Source organism: Podarcis bocagei (genome assembly GCF_964188305.1).
Source record: "Podarcis bocagei genome assembly, chromosome: 13".
NCBI classification, from domain to species: Eukaryota; Metazoa; Chordata; class Lepidosauria; order Squamata; family Lacertidae; genus Podarcis; species Podarcis bocagei.
In genome coordinates this window covers 46,067,922-46,089,960 of record NC_138138.1, presented here as the reverse complement: position 1 = coordinate 46,089,960, position 22,039 = coordinate 46,067,922, and the positions used below count along the sequence as shown (strand labels likewise).

The window sequence follows — 22,039 nt, the reverse complement described above, 5'->3', positions numbered from 1 at the left end:
AGAGGACGAGATGGTTGGATAGTGTTCTCCAAGCTACCAGCATGAGTTTGACCAAACTGCGGGAGGCAGTGGAAGACAGAAGTGCCTGGCGTGCTCGGTAATTAACACAGTGTCATTTGCCCAAGAAAACCCGAGAGAAGAAACATTGGTAACATGTTATATTTATTGACATATAACAATGATAGACTCTGCAATCAGAATAATTCAAACAAATTATCCAATACCAATGAGGTCTGGCTGGTGAAGAGGATTGATGGGAGCATTTCAACTCCCCGATCTCCTGAGCCAGTTGGTAATTTCCTGCTATGAAAAATACAGGGAAAATAATACCCACAAGCAAATCCACATAGCCTAAGACCCCCAAAAACCCCACAAAATATTCTGTCATTTATACTTTTTGTGTGTCAGCTGCTGTCTGCTGTTCAGGTCAGGTCTCACCACAATAATGTAGCATTTTGGGAAAAAGAGGCAACCCAGCAGCCCAGCACTGGAAGCCAAGATGGAGAAGATCTCCACAGCCACCATGTATTTTCCTCTGGTGCTCAGGTACGTTGGAATAAAGGAGAGCCAAACACTGCAGAAAACCAGCATGCTGAAGGTGATGAACTTGGCTTCATTGAAACTGTCAGGCAACTTCCTGGCTAAGAAGGCCACAGTGAAGCTGATAATGGCCAGGAAGCCCATGTAGCCTAAAACACCATAGAACATGAGAACTGACCCTTCGTTACATAAGAATATAATTTCTTCACTGCTTGAGTGCATGTCCACATCTGGGAATGGGGCAGAGGTTGCCAACCAGAAGGCACAGATTCCTACTTGAATCACAGAGCAGGAAAGGACAATGGAATAAGTCAGTTCTTTTCCTACCCATTTCCTGATACTGGATCCTGGTTTGGTAGCCATGAATGCCAAAACCACTAGTATGGTTTTGGCTAAGATACTAGAGAGGGCCACAGAGAAGACAATGCCAAAAGTGTTTTGTCGGAGAAGGCAGGTCACTTTATTAGGTTTTCCAATGAATAACAAAGAGCAGAGGAAACACAGGAAGAGAGAGATGAGGAGAATATAGGTGAGGCTTCTGTTGTTGGCTTTGACGATGGCTGTATCCCGATGCTTAATGAAGATGCTGAGCACCAGAATTGTGATCAGAGAGAACAGAAGTGCCGAGGTAGCTGAAACAATGGCCAACGTTTCATGAAAAGCTAAGAAGTTTGGAATCTTAGAAATGCATAGATCCTGGTCTTTGTTTGGATATTGATCTGCTGGGCAACTGACACATGTTTCCATGTCTGAAAACAAACAAACAATGCATAACAGGTTGAAGCAACCAATACTATTCTTAAGAATTTCCTCACCATTAGTCCATCTAGCATTGTATTTTCCATTTCAAAATGTTTCAAAACTTTCAGCCCCAATGCTTTTACCCTGGATCAGCGGTTCCTAATTAGCTAAGTACTGTGGACCCCCTGTTTTTCAAAAGTCAAACATGGACCCCCTACTTTTGAAATTTTTGGTATATCTCTAGTAGTTTTTATTGTGCATATGGTGCCACTGACACCCTGTGTTGGCTATGCAGACCCCATGGGGTTCACAGACCACCAATTGGGAACCACTGTCTTAGATTAAGAAAAAATAAAAGTCATGTATTAAATCTGGAATTTTTTTTCCATGAAGGACATCTGCTTTTATAACCACTCCTTTTCCCTAAAATCATATAATACATATAAAAATGAGTACATTATAGCTGAAATCTCTGGGGCCCATAAAGGTGACTTTAATGAGACTTTCACCTTCTCATCAAACAACCTTGTTCTTAGAGGAGAAACCACCACTTATATTTCCCCAAAACTTTATAGAAGTTGGAGGTAAAATATATTACCTCCTATTTTAAAATATTTTCTTCAAGATGTTTTAAAGATAAAATTATATTGATGTTATCTATAAACAATGAGAACAACACGTCAAGCCATATTTTAAGCCTTCCCTCCTCCGGTACATTAATGACAACAAAATTGCTGAAGAACGCAGAGCTTACTAAAATAAATTGCATCGTTTGGTATTGTCTTAAGATGATATTGTCCACCTTTCTCATTTGAGATCATTCCTTCTGGACATGGATCACAATCATAGCAGCAAAACTTCTTCCCCTCCTTCTTTTTCTTCCCGTATCCGGAATGGCAGATGTCATTACATACAGAAGGGGGTGGCACCTATCCAAAGACGTAGGAAAGGATAAATGTTTTGAGGGAATCAATGTAATATCCAATATCAGGTGATTTAACAGTAAATATGAGGACTAATAGTGTGAAATATATGATCCATATGTGCACAGGTGTCATATACGGTGTGGTAAAGAGCTGCTCCTCTAATCATTATACAAATTCAACAAGACTGCAATATTCATACCCAGACCATCCACCATTTCAGTTGTACCAGAATTCAGTCTAATCTCACCTCACAACCTAACTGCATTTTCTTTAAGGATTTTATATATGTTCTTTGTTGTGACTCACGGTGATGGCAATTAAACACACCCCATTACAGTGGTTCTGTCCCTACCTGCATGGTCAATCTGAGAAACTAGTACTAGGGAACCATGCCATGGCTTTTGGGCTTTGGTGTCCCTTTAGGACCCATTCTGTGTTTTGTTGTCATTTATCATCTGTATGAAACTCTTCAGAATCATATCCTAGGATCTGGAACACAGTGTCATCTGTTTGGTGATGATCTGCAGCTCTATCTCTTCACTAGATTGGAAAGAGAGGAGGTGGTGAAGGTACTGGCCAGGTGTCTGGAGGGAGTGATGGGTTGGGTGGGGGTTGAATCCTTATAAGAGAGAAGTACTTTGGGTGGGTGTTTTCCATGCTTGGGAACATAGGTGTCAACTCTAGGTTGGCCATAGCATCCACAAAATCCCCCTTGAAGGGGCGGGCTGGGCACCCACAAATTTTGGTGCCAGGGCTATTCACACTGTATGACACCCACAGCCCTGGGCACCCATGGTTGTGGGGCCAAGCTTGGCACTCCTGCTTGGGAATTATGTGCAAAACCTGTCATGGGAGGAGTTGCACTCCTTCTGAAGCAGGAGTTTCTACATTTCTTTTTGGTGGCTAGGGGTGTTTATGCCCATCTTAGGCTTATTCACCAGCTACAACTGTCTCAAGATGTATGCATCCCAAACTTAGAATCATACAAACCCAAGAAGATTATAATGTTCATTCTCAGCCCAAACAATGCTACAGCTAGCGTAGCCTTTGCTTCAGTAATTTCACAAACAAGAATGCTGGACAATTGTGGATTCTCTGGTAGTCATTTGTCCTCCTTTGTGTGAGATGTTTTCTGTGCATGTTGTTCTTTTTGGTATTGTGGGTCATCTGTTCATGTACAGTGGTACCTTGGGTTAAGAACTTAATTCGTTCCGGAGGTACATTCTTAACCTGAAACTGTTCTTAACCTGAGGTACCACTTTAGCTAATGGGGACTCCCGCTGCCCCCAAGCCACCGACGCATAATTTCTGTTCTCATCCTGAAGCAAAGTTCTTAACCTGAGGTACTATTTCTGGGTTAGCGGAGTCTGTAACCTGAAGTGTCTGTAACCTGAAGCGTCTGTAACCCGAGGTACCACTGTACTGGTAGACCTTACAGCATTTCTTAAAGGGCAATGTTTTTTTGATGGCTTATAATGTCAGTATCACATGCAATATAATATCATGTACAAGAAAAGTGCCACCAACAAAACAGCAGACCAAGAAAGAGGGCTTCAGAAGCTGAAAGCACTAACATACAGGAAAAGTCATTCAAATAGAATATCTCACCATTAAACTCTCTCACACACATTGGTCTCTACAGCCACACCTGGTGCTGTAGCCTTCAAAAAGTTTGACCTCACCCCCAAAGGTGCACTTCTCCATTGTCTCCTGTGACAGACGGATGCCAACTATGCAACCATCCATCCAACCAACCATCCAACCAACCAAGTAAGTACTATCCATCTAGATATGGAATCCTCTTTTTTTAAGCCTATATTTTAATAGCGAATATCAAAGTTAACAATGTGTGAAGTGCTTTTGTTGCAACCCATTTTGTGGGTAACCACATATTATGGCATTTCAGCCACTGCACATTTATTTCCATACCTTAGTGAAGCGCCTGTGCCATTTGATTCTGTCTTCATTAATGGTGAGCTGTTTGCCTGGAGGGGCCTGAGGATCCAGCCTTCCCACTTTGACTCTGACGTAGGAATGATTTGGGAAAGTGACCAAGTTGGTAATATCAAAGCCAGCTGCTAACTCTCCATATTCATTTAATGTGATTTCATCCCCAGCACTGTTGTTGAATGAGATTCTCTGCAGGAATGAGTGGAGCTAAGTGGAAAGAGAATTGAAAGGTCTATAAAGCATTTCCATGAACACTTCGACAGGCACTGACAAACTACAGAATGTCGCAAGGTTATAATTTGACACAGTTTGACAAGCACGTCACTTGGCCAATCCATGCTGTTAAGAGATACCAAGAGGGGAACTAGGTAGGCAAGTTCCCATACACATTTCTTCAAAAAATTCTACCCCCACCTCCACTGAAATATGATTAGGATTGCTGATAGCACACACACACACACACACACACACACACACACACACACCATTGTTGTTGTTTTTTTATAAAAGGTCTAATTTATGCCAGTTGAATTTTTGAAACAGTCGTAGGTAGCTCTAACTCTTTTGATAGCTGCTGTTACTTACCTGTACTTTAAGAGTTAATACCTGTTAACTCCCGCTTACACTTATTTAACATACACACATGCAGCTTCATGCATCTGGTGTGAAAAATATTTGTTTTAAAATGGTGTGCACACAGGGGGGAAATAAGAAAATGGAGTGAAAATGGAATGGGGTGGGAGTGAGTGAGTGAGCGGGAGAGCAGGAAAAAATGGCCAGCAGTCCTTAGCAGCTTTCATGAGGGTGTTTGAGTGCAGAAGAGGTGGTTGGAGAGAGTGATCGGAGGAGTTCAGAGAGACTTGCGTAGGGCAGGGGTCAGCAAACTTTTTCAGCAGGGGGCCAGTCCACTGTCCCTCAGACCTTGTGGGGGGGCAGACTATTTTTTTTTGGGGGGGAATGAACGAATTCCTATGCCCCACAAATAACCCAGAGATGCATTTTAAATAAAAGCACACAGTCTACTCATGTAAAAACACCAGGCAGGCCCCACAAATAACCCAGAAATGCATTCTAACTAAAAGGACACATTCTACTCATGTAAAAACATGCTGATTCCTGGACCATCCGTGGGCCAGATTTAGAAGGTGATTGCCTACCCATGGCGTAGGGGTTTGGAGACAATTGAGGAGGTTGGAGTGCTGAAGATGCAATTCAAGAGGGTGATATGTAGAGGCTAGAAAGACTCATGTGTGTGTGTGTGGAGTGACAACAGAGGAGTATAGAGTGCGGCAGAAGTAGTTGGTGAGGGTTTGAGAGACAACTGAGGGTTTTGTAATGTGGAGAAGGTGGTTGGCAGAGCTTCAGACTGCAGAATAGTCCCCAAACACAAGGCATCATTGTCATCACCATTAGCTGCTGAGAAAACAAAGTAGTGGAAGGTGGTTCCTGCATTGGAAGAGAAGTTAGCTGTACTTGACTGCTTGAGGGATGGTATGCCTGTGTGTGCTGGGGGTATGCAAAATTGGCCACAACAAATCCAGTATCCATGCCATCAAGGTGCATGAGGAGGAGATCCATGGGTCTGTGGCAGCAAGTCCAGCACTGACTGCAAAGGTGGCAGCCAGGTGCAGGACAAGGCTTTGGTGAAGGCAGAGAAGGCGTTGAACTTGTGGCTGAAAGACATGAACTGGAAATGAATTTATTTGGATGGTAGCATCTTGCGCCAATATGCTCCAAGCTTCTATGACCACTTCAAATCATCCACCAGCCTGCCAAAGTCATTTAAGCCCAGGTTGGTTTAACAGCTTGAAGAGCCATTAAACTGCCCTGGTGCTTATATCATATGAAGTGAGGGAGATGAGGAGGAACACTAAGAGCTACATTTGTCCCTCAGCAGTAAGTGCAGCAATTTATTATTGATGTTTCACAACTTTCATAACCTGTTGCAGGATCTTAGCCAGACCCAGTTGAATATAGCAGAGCATACGCAGAATTCCAGAAGCAATCAGTTGCAGGCAGGTAGGGTGAAGAAGGAACAAGACGCTGCTACCAGTCACTTGGTTACTTATAGGTGTTTATTATTTACAGCAGACTCACAAGTAACTATATACAGGATACAGACACGAATCTTAACTCTCTCACTGAACAAACTCCAAACGACTCTCAGAACACACACTGACCAACCAACTAACCAACAAGGAAGGTCATGAGTCATCATGCCTATGTAGAGACCTTAACCAATAGCAGAGTTGTATCCAAGGTCCCATATCTCTAGGCAGAATAACTCCCTCTGCTCAGTCTTCTTGGCCTTCGGCCAACTCCTTAATTGCTTCTGTGGGAAGCTGCATCAGATTGCACGTAGTAAAAAATCCCAACATTTATAAGATGGCTTTTTAATAGTTTTCTAGAGGTTGTTCTAGCCTTATGTGATTTTGCTTATACGTGGAATGGCGAGGATTGTAAACCCCATGTAAAATGTGAGTTAGCTGTAGTTGTTGTTAATCTGTCACTTATAAAAACCTGTGTCATCTAAAATCTTGGAAGGGAGCACAAGGGTCACCCAGTCCAACCCCCTGCAACACAGGAAGCTCAAATAAAGCATCAATGACAGATGGCTATTTAACCTCTGCTTAAAAACATCCAAGGAAGGAGAATCCATAGCCACCTAAGGGAGTCCATTCCACTGTTGAACAGCTCTGTCAGAAAGTTCTTCCTGATATTTAGTCAGAATTTCCTTTCTTGTATCGAGTCCTACCTCCAGAGCAGAAGAAACAAGTTTGCTCCATCTTCCATCTTGACAGCCTTTAAGATACTAGAAGATGGCTATCGCATCTCCTCTCACTCTCCTCTTTTCCAGACTAAACGTATCCAGATCCTTCAACTCTTCTTCATAAGGCTGGGTTTCAAGACCCTTGATCATCTTGGTTTCCCTCTTCTGCAAACATTCCAGCTTGTCAATAGCCCTCTTAAATTGTGGTGTTCAGAACTGGATACAGTATTCCAGGTGTGGTCTGACCAAGACAGAATAGAGTGGTACCATTTCCCCCCCTTGACACTATACATCTGCTGATGTAGCCTAGAATAGCATCAGGGTCCCATCCCCCCGCTACACCACACTGTTCATTCATGTTATCCTTGTGGTCCACTAATATTCCTAGATCCTTTTAACATGTACTGCTAGTAAGCCAGGTGTCCCCCATCTTATATTTGTGCAGCTGGTTCTTCATGCCTAAGTGCAGAACCTTACATTTGCCCCCTGTTGAAACTCATTTTGTTAGTTTGGGCCCAGTTCTCCAATCTGTTAAGAACACATTGAATCTTGATTCTGTCTTCTGTGGCATTAGCTACCCCTCCCAGATAGGAGCCATCTGCAAATTTGATGAGCATCCCCTTAATTCCTTTGTCCAAGTCATTTATAAAGACGTTGAACAACAATAGTATACTGTGGCATCCCACCTGTCAATTTTTCCATTCAGTATATGTATTTTTAAAAATATCCTAATTCCCACATTTGTGACAGACTTCCTAATTTTATTCTTTTATTTCTTTACTTATAATTAAATGCTAGCTCACATGACAAATCAGCACAGTGCACAACACTAAACAATTTGCAAAATGAATACTTTGTAAGAGGAAACCCTACCTGCCAAGGTTCTACATATCGCAGGGCAAGTCTTCCCCCAGCATCTCTTCCTTTGCGGATGGCTCCAGCCAAGTGCATGCTATTCAAGGCATGTGCCAAAGCATAGACAGCATTATAGATACTGTAGCTGTGACCAGTCATGCTCATTTCAAAAACTGGTGCAGGGAGGCTCTCCAGCATTTCCTCTCCAGTACATGCGGCATGAATTACTTTTAAGAGACTGGAGTTTGAAACTAAGCAACTGAACGCATGTTCCCAGAAATCTTTGATAAAACCATTTCTCCCCATCCAATCAGGATATATGTCCTGAAGAAAGTCTTGAAAGTTGTGAATCTCCTTGGAGTGAACCGCAAAGGAGATAGCACCATGGAACATTTGTGTATTAAAATAAGCAAATTTTTGGAGGACATATAATATGAAATCAATTTGGGCTGTTGTAATCCATACTTTTCCTGCCCGTAACTTCTTAGGAGAAAGTAGTAGCTCAGCTACCTCCATTGTATTTATAGCACTTGACAACCATATAATAGATAGACTTTCTCCATATATAAGAACTGCATTGGCTTTGCTCGTCATGAAATTTGGTAACAAAACCCTTTTTTCAGCCAGCGTTTCTAGCATGTTACCGGAATAATGCATATTTGGTTCGACTCGTTCTGTGAATTCTGAACAGATTCCATTCTTGAAAAGCATTGGTTCAATTGTCTCTAAGAAGCGCTCTCCGGCATCATTAGCTGGAGTGATGAGCCCAACCCATTTCCACCTGAAATGCAGAAGTAACTGGATAATTCCCTGATACTGAAGGCCTTCATTGGGGACCATGCGGTAAAAAGAAGGAAACTTGGTTTGATCATTTATGGCTGGTTCAAATGAGCCATATGAAATCTGAAAAAGAGAAAAGCCAACACTTTCCAAATGGAAACAAGAACTCGTGCTATTCCAGTTTCTTTGAATAGAAATAGAAATCCTATATATCCAAAATGTGCTGAGTTTAGGGAGAGCAGCAACCTCAATTTATATATAAAAACACAGAGAACCTTGCTCAATTGTTTCTGCAGATATTTAGTACTGTTATTGTTATTATGACATCATCACAGCTATGCTTGTACACATTGATAGAGAGCAGCATTTATCATTGTTCTATTAAATGTCTGCTAAGTGGATAGAGAGAAACTCCAAGGTGGAGGTGGGGCAACAGAAACTATTGATCATGTTCTTTTGCTCTGTATCCTTTATAGTGACTGTAGAGAGAGGTTGATGCTCCATCTACTAAGAACTCATCCAGGAAGATCTACAGTATTCGGAAATCCTGAAGATCATCATAAGATTATATATGTTATTGTTCTCTGGCCACAATAAACCACATCATATAAAATATCACTAAAATACAAAAATACAATACCAATCATTTTCAGCAAAACTCAAAAAAAACTGTAATGAAATCCAGCAATGCAGCAAGACAGCATAATCCTGGTACCTCTGTATCTCTCTCTGAAATGCCAAATGCAAGAACAATAACAAGAAAACAGTGTTTGTAATTAGCCTCTGAAAGTGAACAGTGCTGAATAACATCATACTTCCTCAGGAAGGGAATTTCATAGGAACATTCTTAGTTAATGCGTCCTGAGTTAGTTATGCCTTTGTACACCAGTATCAATGTCATAAATCGAGATTGGTAGCTCACAGGCAGCCAGTGCAGTCCTTTCAGGATTGAAGTAATATGGACCAATCTAGGTGCCTCATTTACGAACCTGGCACCTTTGCAACAATCTTCCATTACATCTACTAAATACACATCACCCTTCTTACACACATTGTTGGATATGCATACTACGCCCCCATCCCAAATATATCCACATATTACATCCCTTTTTCCTTCTTCCAATTTAACACTCCATATTACGAATTAGTAGATTCCTACTACAAGGAAACGATAACAGTGAATTATGGTACAAAATCTCCATTTTCCAAAACCCATATTCTACCTGTGGAATCTTGTAAAGGCCTAACACATTTGCCATGCACCAGGTAGTATCAAAGCCAAGTCCCCCAATGACTCCTATTACATTTTTCTGGATAAAACAGTTGTAGTTGGGAAGAAAGTGATGTGATTTAAAGAGCAGGTCCAAAGTGGTTCGGTATGTCATTCTTGAATTAAAATAGCTATCATAGCTGTGGAACCCAAGAGAGACATTGGGCAATATCCTGGGATTCTCATTGATTTCATAAACAGCAAATACGAAGGCCAGCATGTGCTGGTAAAACTTTGTCATCACCCTGCAAATGAAGTGAGTTACCATTTCACGGGAAAAATTAAACAGTGCACATAACCTATATATAAGAGTTTAATCTGCCTGCCAACAAAGAGGCAGCACAGCTGGCAAGGATTATTTGGGGGTTTTTAAAGACAATATTCAGACACTCCTGTTTCTTAAAAAATATATCAAAGTGTTCTCTACAGCTGCTGCACACTTCGTTGACATCTTCATGAAACTATCTATTGATGATTTCTTACAACAACTTGAGACCCCATGAGCATAGAAGTGAGATTACTATCTTAGGTCCATCACTTAACACTTGCTTACAGTGAATTAGGCTTGCCATTTCAATGCCCATGCACCCAGTTTGAAGAGATCATTTTGGAGCTCATTACAATCCCTGTTTGTTTTCTCTATCCTGAACATTTTGGTATCATAAGCAAAACTGAGTACCTCACTTCTTGGCTGTACGTAGAAGGGCTCTTTTTAAAAATTCTATCCCCTTTCTCTTTATCCTACTCCCTTTTCACTCTGTCTTTACAGCATTGGATTAAAAAAGCACTTAATGTTAACTGACAGTATGTGCATAGCATATGTTCATGGAGATTTCTAATAATCCCCCCCCAATTCATTTAAAAACTAAACTTCTAATGCTATTTCCCTGCCAAATCAATCAAAGTTTTCTTCAGTCAGATATAATGTATAAACAATAAATAAAATAACCTTCAGTACCGGTTACTTACATTGGGATGCCAATGAAGCTTTGAAAAGGGTGTTTCTTGAAGGAAAATTTGGGGACCATGTAATAGATATGAGATGCTATTGCACCAATGACCAGGTCACCTGGCTCATGCCACTCGTGTGGAACAGGAATAGGGTGATTTGTTGTGCATTTAACACTTTGGACTTGGGGCACCATATTGGGGAGCAGCAGAAGCAGCAGGAGGAACATCCTTCTATGCGTAGACTCCTCTATTTCCCTCTACAATTATTACTGTCATCCACCTGCTTCAAATAAGATGGATTTGGGGGCAGTTGACACTGTCAATTTGGTACTTAAACAGACATGTGCCCAACTTATTGTTAACTCAAACTCTGTCACAATATAATGGCATGGGTGACAAATAAGATACATGCCTCAAATACATAATTTGATTCAAGACTTATAGATTAAAAGAGGGAAACTGATAACTGACAAGTAACGGAGCCCAGCCTGTCTCCCCACCCCCTTACTACAGCTGTATATGGAGCACTGAAGAATTTATAATCATGTCAGACTTGCTCGTTGATTCTTTTTTCCACCCTGGAGTTTCGGCCAGGAGAATTGATTATGGTAATCTTAATAATTACAGGGGAGAAAATCACTTGTGCGGTGCTTTTGGAGTCTATGGCACATCAGCAGTAGGGGATGACAATCGTATTTGTCACATCACAGAATCAAAGATTAGGATTGGACTTACCAGGTCATCTAGTCCACTCCATGCCAATCCTTGACATCCACAAGTAAGAACAATAATAAAACCCACTGATGGGCAGGCATCAATCCGCTTCCTAAAATTCCCTTCCTAAGAATATTTTTAGAGTTGAACCCACCCCATCTTTTCTCCATTTGCCTAATTTGTTACAACTGGGGGCTGCTACACTATTCCACCTATGTAAGATGTATTGGACATTGTTTGCTATCATACCAACGGCATACTGGAAACAATTCTGGAGAGAGCTCTAATGTTATCAGGAGGTAGGGACGCTGGTTAATAGTGTCTAACCACTTTAGAAACAACACATCTGATCTGAGGCAATCTGACATGGTTGAGAAGCTCCCTGCCACCAGTCTTTCACTCAGATAAGAAATGTAATTCAGTAGACTGAAAGGCTTGCCCTACTAGTGTAAATCAGTAACATCTAATATGGTTCCCTCTGGATATTGTTGCACTATGGATACCCTCATCCTTGATAATAATGGTCAGTGGTAGGCTGATAGGAGTTCTAGTCCAACAATTTCTGGAGCGTATTAGATTGGCTATTCCTGGTGTAAAGAAAGTTGTGGTATGTAGAGAAAGGTCTCATGCTTTGTGTGATTTTTTTCTTTCAGAGATACTTCAGATCTTAGAGCCTTCTGTGCCTGGAGCACTCCCTAAAGCCAAACCAGTCATTTAATTCATCCTGTGTCTACTCAGGTGTGAGATTCAAGAAGTGTAGAGGTACTCGTTCACCCTATGTGTAGATTATTTTGAAGCGCTCCAGAATTTTTCCTGTGCCTAGACTGATCTGCTTCAAATGTCTTATTGAAAGTGATGTTGGATCGTATCCACAGTTTCAATCCTTCACATAGTCCCAATTCAAATGAAAAACATATGTTCCTATGTGGAAAAACAAGAACATAAATGATAATATGATTCCTTCTATTATTTACATTTTTTTTCAACTTCCTGACTAGGAAAGGTGCAATGAGACTGTTAATTGTCAGCAAGGCCAGGTAGCCTAAGATCCCCCAAAAACTTCTGTCATTTATATCTTTCTCCGTATCAATTGCTCTCTGTTGTTTAACTCAGGCCTCATCACAATAATGTAGCATTTAGGGGAAAAGATGCAAGCCAGTAATCCAGCACTGGAAGCCAAGATGGAGAAGATCTCCACAGCCACCATGTATTTTCCTCTGGTGCTCAGGTAAGTTGGAATGAAAGAGAGCCAAACACTGCAAAAGACCAACATGCTGAAGGTGATGAACTTGGCTTCATTGAAACTGTCAGGTAACTTTCTGGCTAAGAAGGCCACAGTGAAGCTGACAATGGCCAGGAAACCCATATAACCCAAGACACAGTAGAACATGAGGACTGACCCTTCATTACATAGAAATATAATTCCTTCCCTCATTGAGTGCATGTCCAAATCTGGGAATGGAGGAGAGATTGTCAGCCAGAGTGCACATATCACTACTTGAGTTTTAGAGCAGGAAAGGACTATGGAGTAAGCCAATCTTTTCCCCACCCATTTCCTGATAGAGGATCCTGGCTTAGTAGCCATGAATGCCAAAACCACTGATATAGTTTTGGCCAAGATGCTAGAGAGGGCCACAGAGAAGATGATGCCAAAAGCCGTTTGTCGGAGAAGGCAGGTCACCTTATTAGGTTTTCCAATGAACAACAAAGAACAGAGGAAACACAAGAGGAGGGAGGTGAGGAGAATGTAGGTGAGGCTTCTGTTGTTGGCTTTGACTATGGCAGTGTCCCGATGCTTAATGAAGATGCCCAGCACCAGAGCTGTGATCAGGGACAATAAAAGTGCAGTGGAAGTTGAAACAATGGTCAGCACTTCATCAACAGCTAAGAAGTTTGGTATCTTAGGAATGCATAGATCCTGGCCTTTGTTTGGATAGAGATCCTTTGCGCAACTTGCACAATTTTCTACATCTGAAAAGAAATTAACAAAATATTGAACCAGAATAGTTCCGAATATTAAAATCTGTATCAGAAGCAGTCCACCAAACATTATATTTCACCATGCAAAATTTGATACCTTTCTGCCCAAGATTCCTACAAATCCTGCACATAGTCTGGAATTTTCAACAGAAGCAGCATGTTTGTCCTAGATGTACAAGCATTCCCTCATAGCCTGCTTTTAAATACCATAGGTTCTTTATTCGATATATTAATCAGCAATTACAGGTTGTAGAATGAGTGTCATCCCACCAAATCATACTCAAAGTAGTCCCACTGAAATAAATAGACTTAAGTAATATGAAATAAATACATAGATTGATTTCAGTGGGTCGATTCTGAGTATTACTATTGCCCAATACATTTTAATACTAGAAAATCCCGATCCCTTATTTTTTAATTCTGAATAATAACAGCATTTTTACTGGCCCTCTTGTTAAAGCCAAAATATCTTTATGAGATGCTCATAGTGATTCTTATGTAATTACTGGTTTGTGTTTGAAATATTAATTCCCTACATGTTGTACTAGTCTGGCTGATCTGTGCTGCATAAGTTTATTTTTTTATATAGATTCCTACTTTATCTCTACTTAGACTTTCATAACTTCTCATTCTTGTTCCAAGGCAGATCACAAGCTGAAAGGAAGGACACAGCCAGCAACATGGTCCACCATAGCTTCTGCCTGGGTGCTCATCCCTTGTCAATATGTATTGAGTCTTGCCCATGTTTTCCATAACACTGTGTCCCATGTGATTCTTCTCTCACATGCTTGGTCTGAATGATTTCAAAATAACAATTCATTATCCTCCAAGTATAAGTCCACTTTCTAGTGTATTGAAATGTGCCAAAAATGTACAAGCATTCCCATGGTACTTGATATTTTGTCTTGGGCAAGCCTCCTTTTATCATCCTGAACAACTTTTGCAAAACTTGAACTTTCTCTCTTTTATGTCTTCTTAACCCAAGTTCCTCTTCAGTTGCTGGAAACCTCTTAAGTCTCATAATTGCTTCTCAAGGTCTCCTTCCTCTTTGACATTTGATCCTAGTAAGAATGTCTCTACTGCATGCATTTCTTTCTCTGGATCGTGTTTTTCAGGATACTTTCTCATACACAAAGCAATTGATTTTTGCAATGTGTCTGATACTTCAGCTAGAAGCTTTTCCATTACGGGTTGGATTGAGATTCATGGTTTATCCAAACTTCCTCTTCTCTCTCAATACCAGAAATTAAATATACCATCAATGGAAGCTCCTTTTATGGATTCTAAATCACAGGTTCAGCCATTATTACACTATGCTGTGAATTTGTTTGTGTTAAAATGTATTATATGCGCAATATTTTCCTGAAGATGACTACAGTGGTACTTTGGGTTACATACGCTTCAGGTTACAGACTCCGCTAACCCAGAAATAGTACCTCGGGTTAAGAACTTTGCTTCAGGATGAGAACAGAAATTGGGCTCCGGCGGCAGCAGGAGGCCCCATTAGCTAAAGTGGTGCTTCAGGTTAAGAACAGTTTCAGGTTAAGAACAGACCTCCAGAATGAATTAAGTACTTAACCCAAGGTACCACTGTAACAGAAAATATGAAGAAACTGTACCTAAATGAACACTGAGAACAATGTACAACATAATTTTAAAAAATGTGCCAAGTTAATTATAACAAACTTGCAAAACAGTCTCTCATATTTCACTTCAGTAACTTGGGCAATCTGGTCTACCATGAAATAGCATGTCCTACCCTTCTCGTTTGAGACCATCCCATCTGTACATGGAGCACAATCATAGCAGCAAAATTTCTCTCCTTCTCTCTTTTTCTTCCCATAACCAGGTTGGCAGATGCCATTACATTCTGAAAGGGGTGGCACCTATCCAAAGATATTGGAAATTTAGCACTGAATAAAGTTAAGGGAAGAGTTTAGTATTAAATAGTTTGTAGAATTCTTCGTCCATCAGATATCTATCATGCTTTAAGCAATATTACACAGGGGCACATTCCTTCTGTATTCAAACTCAGAAAGATTCAAAGTTCTATACTCAGTCTTAAAAACTAGATTTGTGGTTCGAGGACCCGACCCCCGCAAAGTGAAATGAAGACACAAGGACACGTGATATAAGGTTGATGGGCTGGAAAAGGCCACAACTTTATTGATTACAGCAATGAAAAGGTATTGGCTTAGGCATTGGATCGCAAAACAAGTGGGTTTATTCACCAGGGTTTCATCACCTGTTGATGCTAATCCAACTATAGGCTCACCCCTGCTGTCACTGAGGGTCGTGCCATGGCCTCCCGCCAAGCAGGCATCGGACGGAATACACGACCCCCAGATTCCTTTAACGGAATACCCCTAAAAATTGAAGGCATAGGCGATGGCCACACCTAGCACTTCGACACACCACAGCACATTATTCCAATGCCTAACCTTCCCACCAATACCACAAAAGTTGTGACGATTGCTACGAGGTAGGCAAAAAAACCAAAAAGCCTAATGCCAAATGGAAAAACTCCTACCAGGCCCCCCGGGCAACCAGGGCGACCAACCTAAGGTCCATAGTAAGGCCAATGACCTAAGCCCTAACTAAAACGGAGTGGAGGGCGGGTGACTCGCGATGGGGCAACAACGAGGAATGAGGCCAGGGAGAGGCTGTCGCTGCAGCAAAAGGCTGCTGAACACGCCCCCTCCGCGGCATCTGGTTGGGTGGCCACCGGGGGGGCGTGAGCGCCAGCCAGGTGAGCTGGAGGCAGGGGGCCACGCCCCCTGCTGGGCGGTGCTTGGGCTCCCGACCACAACCCCTCCCCTCTCTTTCAGGGAGGAGAGTCTTTGCATGTCATTGAATGTTACAAACTGAAGGATTGACTCATAAATCTCACATAAAGTAATGACAGGAAACATCTATTTTCTGTAATACATGTTAGACCCTGCCAACATTTTGTTGTCATTCCTTATTTCTTTATACCTTTTTATACTGCTCTATCAGGCATTGTCCTCTCTTGGTGGCTAAAAAACATACACCATATGCAAATACAATTTCAATAAAACAATATTATATAAAACACAACCAACAACCTATAAATCAGCTTATACCAGCAGCCAGGTGGAACGGAAGCATTTTCATCCTATTTCTGAAGGACAACAGTGACAAAGCCAAATGAACATCTCAGGGGAAGTATTTCCATAGACCAAGAGCCACCACAAAAAAGTCCTGTCCCTAGTAGCTGTGTATGTACATAACTCATTTAAAGAGTAGCCTAAAAAGCAGAACCACCAATATGAATCTTAAGGAGTTGAGCGTGCTCATGTGCATAAAGAGAGTTCTTCAAATGATACCTTGCCACCAATGAAATATTCACCTTTCATATAAAAGCCATGTCTACAATATGCCCATAAAATATGGCATTACACTGATATTCAATTTGAATCATGCATTATGTTAAGAAATGCTTTTTTTAAAATTACAAGCGACTCTCCAAATTGGGGGGGGGGGCTACGTTTTGTGCTCCCACACACATAAGTGAAATGCATGTAAGTGGGGAGCATCCTGCAGAGTTGCCATGACTCATGAGGCGATCCTCCCCAGAGCCCATCAGGTGGGGAGGCTGAGAAGCCTCAAGAAAGTCCCACTGTACCTCTAGCTTTCAAGGAGACCATTCCTAGAGCCTTAAGAGCTGTGCTCCCCCCCCCCCCCCCCGAGGGTATGCAAGGGTATGAACTGGCACCTCTTTTTGTGTTGTTAAAAAGTGTGGCACTTACTGTAACAACTTCGTGATGAGTACTGGCACCTATTTTTCCAGGAAAAAACCACTGCCTAAGAGGATGTTCTTTTGGGCTACGGGGAGAGTCTCCTCGTGAGCCATGAGGACTTTCCAGCTCTTTCCTGACACTTCTGGGTTACCCGTACTGCACAAGCATGCAGTCATATGCAAGTAGATTGTGCATAAGTGGGGAGTTGCTTATACCTCATATCATTTTCTGGATGAAAATGAATACCAGAATATGTGAAGTTGCGTCTCCACTCCCATTATTCTGCCCAGACACTGAGGTCCAGCTTTGAAGGCCTTCTGGCAGTTCCCTCAGTGCAAGAAGTCAGGTTACAGGGGACCAGGCAGAGGGCCTTCTCAGTAGTGGTATCTGCCCTGTGGAATGCCCTCCCATCAGATGTCAAGGAAATAAACAACTATCTTGACTTTTAGAAGACATCTGAATGCAGCCCTATTTAGGGAAGCTTTTAATGCTTAACTTTTTTTTTGTTTTTAATAACCTGTTGGAAAGCGCCCAGAGTGGTAAATAATAATAATAATAATAATAATAATAATAATAATAATAATAATAATAATAATAATAATAATAATAATAATAATTGCATTATTATCCACCTGAGTCAAACTTCTGTGCCATTCAATTCTGGCCTCATCAATGGTGAATTCTTTGCCAGAAGGAGCCTGAGGGTCCAGCCTTCCCACTTTGACTCTGATGTAGGATTTATTTGGGAATGTGATCAAATTTGTAATATCAAATCCAGCGTCCAATTCTCCATGTTTATTCAATGTAATTTCATCTCCAGCACTGTTGTTGAATGACATTCCTTGAAGAAATGAATGGAGCTAGGTGGAAAGTGAAAGAGAATTCACAATTCAAAGTTTCTGACTTTCAGTAGCTGACAAAGGAAGAGAGTGTAAAATCATGAATCAATTTAAATTCAGTTCAAGTTGCTGTCGAGAGAACTTTCAAAAAGAATAATGGAGGATAAACTAGAGTATAAACATTATCATTGGAAAGGATCACCTATTGGCAAGAAGGGAGGAATTTAAAAGCATGACAAGAGCTGGGTTCTCATGTTCTGTAGAAATTGCTTTGTTAATGGAATACTGGTATCACAGAACTGTCAGTACAGAAACATTACCTTCCAGGGTTCCACTTTCTGATAAAATAGCTTGTCTCCACCCTCCATTTTTCTGAAGTTGGTTTTAGTTGAGGAAGTCATATGTAAGGCTTGTGCCAGAGCATAGACAGCATTATAGATACTGTAGCTGTGGCCAGTCATGCTCATTTCAAAAAATGGTGCAGGAAGGCTCTCCAGCATCTCCTCCCCAGTACATCTGTCTGCTGGCCCAGTGGAATGTGAAAGTGAACAACTAAATGCTTGTTCCCAGAAATCGTTGATAAAACCATCTGCATCTGCCCATGAAAGATTTATATTCTTAAGAAATTCTTTGAAATCCCGAAGCTCCTTTGCATGAATTGAGAAGCAGATAGAACCATGGAACATTTGTCTATCAACCTCTGTAATCTTTTGAAAAGTGTACAAGGTAAAATCAATTTGGGCTGTCGTAATCCAAACCTTTTCTGGAGATAACATCTTTTTATACTGAGGACTGATTTGTTGAAGTATCTTGAGTGTTCCTATAACACCTCCCAACCATCGAACAGTTCCACTGTCTCCATATATAATAACTGCTTTGGCCTTGCTCAGCATGAAAGTTGGCAAATTATTCAGTAGGTCATCAACCATTTCAAGTACATTACCTGAGAAATATAAATGTTTCTGAACTCTTTCTGTGAATGCTGAACATATTCCATGCTTGGAAAGTATTGGCTCTATGGTCTGCAAGAATGTTTCTCCACCTTTGTCGTTTATAGCAATGAGCCCGACCCATTTCCATCTGAAATGCAGAAGTAACTGGATAATTCCCTGATACTGAAGGCCTTCGTTGGGAACCATGCGGTAAAAGGAACGGAACTTTATCTGATCAATGGCTGCTGGTTCAAATGAACCGTATGAAATCTAAAACAACAACCAGACATTTTAGAGTGGAATCAGTGGTCCATAATCCTTACATTTATTATTTTTTTCCCTTTACACTGCAATCCTATAAATTTCCAACAATTTAAGCAAAACTCTGCAATATTTTATAGAGACAGACAAACACACCCACCCACTTTTGCTCACTCATATCACTTTGTGCAACAATTCCCCTTACATACAATAGAGTTAATTTAATAGAATTCAGAAAGCCATATTGCCCTTATCATTCACATCTCTGATTATCCATGTTATACCCCCCCATCAGTTCCACATAATTCAGCTTTTACTTTCCCCCCTTCAAGTTCCTACTGGAAAGAGAGAAAGAGAGTGAATTGTAGTGGAAGATTAAAGGAAATCCCTCTTATCCCCAGACTCAAATCCTACCTGTGGAATCTTGTAAAGACCTAAGATATCTGCCAAGTGTGAAGAAATATCAGACTCAAGTCCTCCGATTACTCCTATTACGTTATTCTGAATGCCACATTTGTAGTTTGGGACAAAGTGATATGATTTAAAGAGCAGGTCCAGAGTGGAACGATAGGTCATCTTTGAATCAGTATAGCTGTCGTAGATGTGGAACCCAAGAGTGGCATTGGGCAGGATCCTGGGATTCTCATTGATCTCATCAACAGCAAACACCAAGGCCAGGATGTGTTGGTAAAACTTGGTCACCACGCTGCAAATAAAGTGGCTGGCTATTTCATGGGACTTTTGAACAGTACACAAAGTGGTTTTATCTCAGTAGTGGTCTACTCTAATCAGAATGATTAAGCTGTCAGAGTATACATATAGGGTACAACCAGCATAATTAGTCATTAATGAAGCTCTGTAACAAAGGAGGAAAATGCACCCTGACTCCATTTTACTGGATTGTGCTTCCATAAGGATAGGCCCGTTTTGAGCAGTGTGTAGCTCAAATCGTATTTTTAATCTCTCAGCAGATATAGACTGTGGAGATGTCTATAGAGAATGGATAGATTGTCCTGAATTTCACTTCATGAGTGCTGTCCATTTTGTTCTTTGTCACCATTGAGCTTCAGCTACAAATGCCTACTGAAGTGTGCTACAGTTTTTGGAACTATTACCACATTTGGAGTGTTCCTGAACCTGCAAAAACTTCCTCCAGTACTGGACCTCTGTGTGTATTTTTAGGATCCAGCTTTTTATAGGTTGAAACCCAGAAGTGTACATAAAAGGAATGTGATAAGCTGCTTCATATTCAGCACACCAATGTCAGTATTTTCTTTACAGGCTGCCAGCTATTCTCCAGTGTTTCAGAGAAGGATATTTCCTAATCATATTTTTAAAAAACCAGGGAATGAACCTGGGACTTTTGGCATGCACAGCCTGAGCTGTACTGCTGAGCTATGTTCTGCTCTGTAAAGGAAAAGTGTTATATTTTTGCTCTCATTCCCAGTTTTCCCTTAGCAAGTTGTTTCATTACACAAATGCGTGTTCCCTTCTAGGATGCTTTAAGCCTCTCATTCTGTTCTACAGTGCATCCCTTTTTCTGGTAACCACATTCTATTGGAGATTTAAAATGAAAAGATAGTATGAAATAATATATGTGTATTTCCTCACTACATCTTACTCTTCATAGGTTGAAAGCCTAATGATAACCTTTAGGTTGAAGATCATTTAGGAAATGGGTATTTTAAGCCAAGTCTCTCTATGTGCATATATTTCAATGACTCATCAATGATTAACCATCAACCTCACACCCTGATTTTCGCTGGAAGTCACTGATTATTAGGAGATAATAATAGTATGACTCAGAGAAAATGGACAATTAATAAATAATAATAATAATAATTAAATCCACTGCCCAATGTTTAGTAGGAATAACTCAAACTAGCTAACAGAAACGTTATTTTATTATTTTCAAAACCTAAACAGGATTATTTCAATTCAGTACAACTAAGAAAATTCACAACAGCCAAAACTAGATGAATATATACATTTCCGCAGGAAAAGATTGACAGCAAATATCTCAGGCAGAGAAAGTACCAAAGAACCATTTAACCTCAAGGTCCTTTTTAAAGAGGCAGAGAACACACTATTAATAATTACAGGTTATGTGTCAGATGAACAATTTTGTAGTCTTATTACATATTATGCAAGAACCCATTGTACCATTTCAGTACATTTAAAAAGATCCACAGCACATCTTAGCTGAAAATAAAATTGCACATAGTATAATGCATGAAAGAGAAGAGGCAATTTAGAGTCACTAAGTGTTGGGGACAGGTGGACATTCTACAGATTTGATGCATTTACTGTAAAGCATTATCTAAAAATGGTACACCAGAAATTCCCACCGAGTGAAAACATGAAAATTATCAGGGATTTCAGAAGTACAAAATAATGAATCATTTACAGGGTTTGAGTGGCAAAACTAAACTTGGAGAGGAAAATGTATGAAATTAAACCCACAAGAGGATAATAAAACATTCAACTTTTAAAGGACACAGCAAGTTCGGTCTTGTCAAACCAGAATGCACCTTAGATTCCAATTTTAGATAGAGCAGCCAGCACATTTGGCCTCAGTTGTTCTGATATCATCTGAAATACCTGTGGGGTCTGCATGTCGGTTGTTTTATGTGTCATCCACAGTTTTTTTCTCATCTCGTCACAATATAATTTTAAAAGCTGTTTCTCCCCCCTTTCATTCCTTGCACCTCCTAACAAATAAAGCAGGAATGTTGGGAGTCACAAGCTGGTGAGTGAGGAAAAAACTAA

The 22,039-nt window shown here is 40.7% G+C and overlaps 2 protein-coding genes across 2 annotated transcripts; both read right to left on the bottom strand.

Annotated features, from left to right (window-relative positions):
• Positions 1 to 381: 381 nt before the first annotated feature.
• On the bottom strand, positions 382 to 10,977 carry LOC308570750 (vomeronasal type-2 receptor 26-like; the record flags this gene model as incomplete). Its single annotated transcript, XM_081165666.1, has 6 exons — positions 382 to 1,289; positions 2,144 to 2,210; positions 4,137 to 4,364; positions 7,801 to 8,685; positions 9,786 to 10,077; positions 10,802 to 10,977. The coding sequence occupies 6 exons, from the start codon at positions 10,975 to 10,977 to the stop codon at positions 385 to 387; spliced, it is 2,553 nt and encodes an 850-aa protein (XP_081021792.1). The 3' UTR covers positions 382 to 384.
• Positions 10,978 to 12,566: 1,589 nt separating this feature from the next.
• Positions 12,567 to 21,886, bottom strand: LOC308570749 (vomeronasal type-2 receptor 26-like; the record flags this gene model as incomplete). The annotated part of the gene is made up of 5 exons (XM_081165665.1): positions 12,567 to 13,468; positions 17,882 to 18,098; positions 18,836 to 19,279; positions 19,685 to 20,008; positions 21,872 to 21,886. The coding sequence occupies 5 exons, from the start codon at positions 21,884 to 21,886 to the stop codon at positions 12,567 to 12,569; spliced, it is 1,902 nt and encodes a 633-aa protein (XP_081021791.1).
• Positions 21,887 to 22,039: the final 153 nt, after the last annotated feature.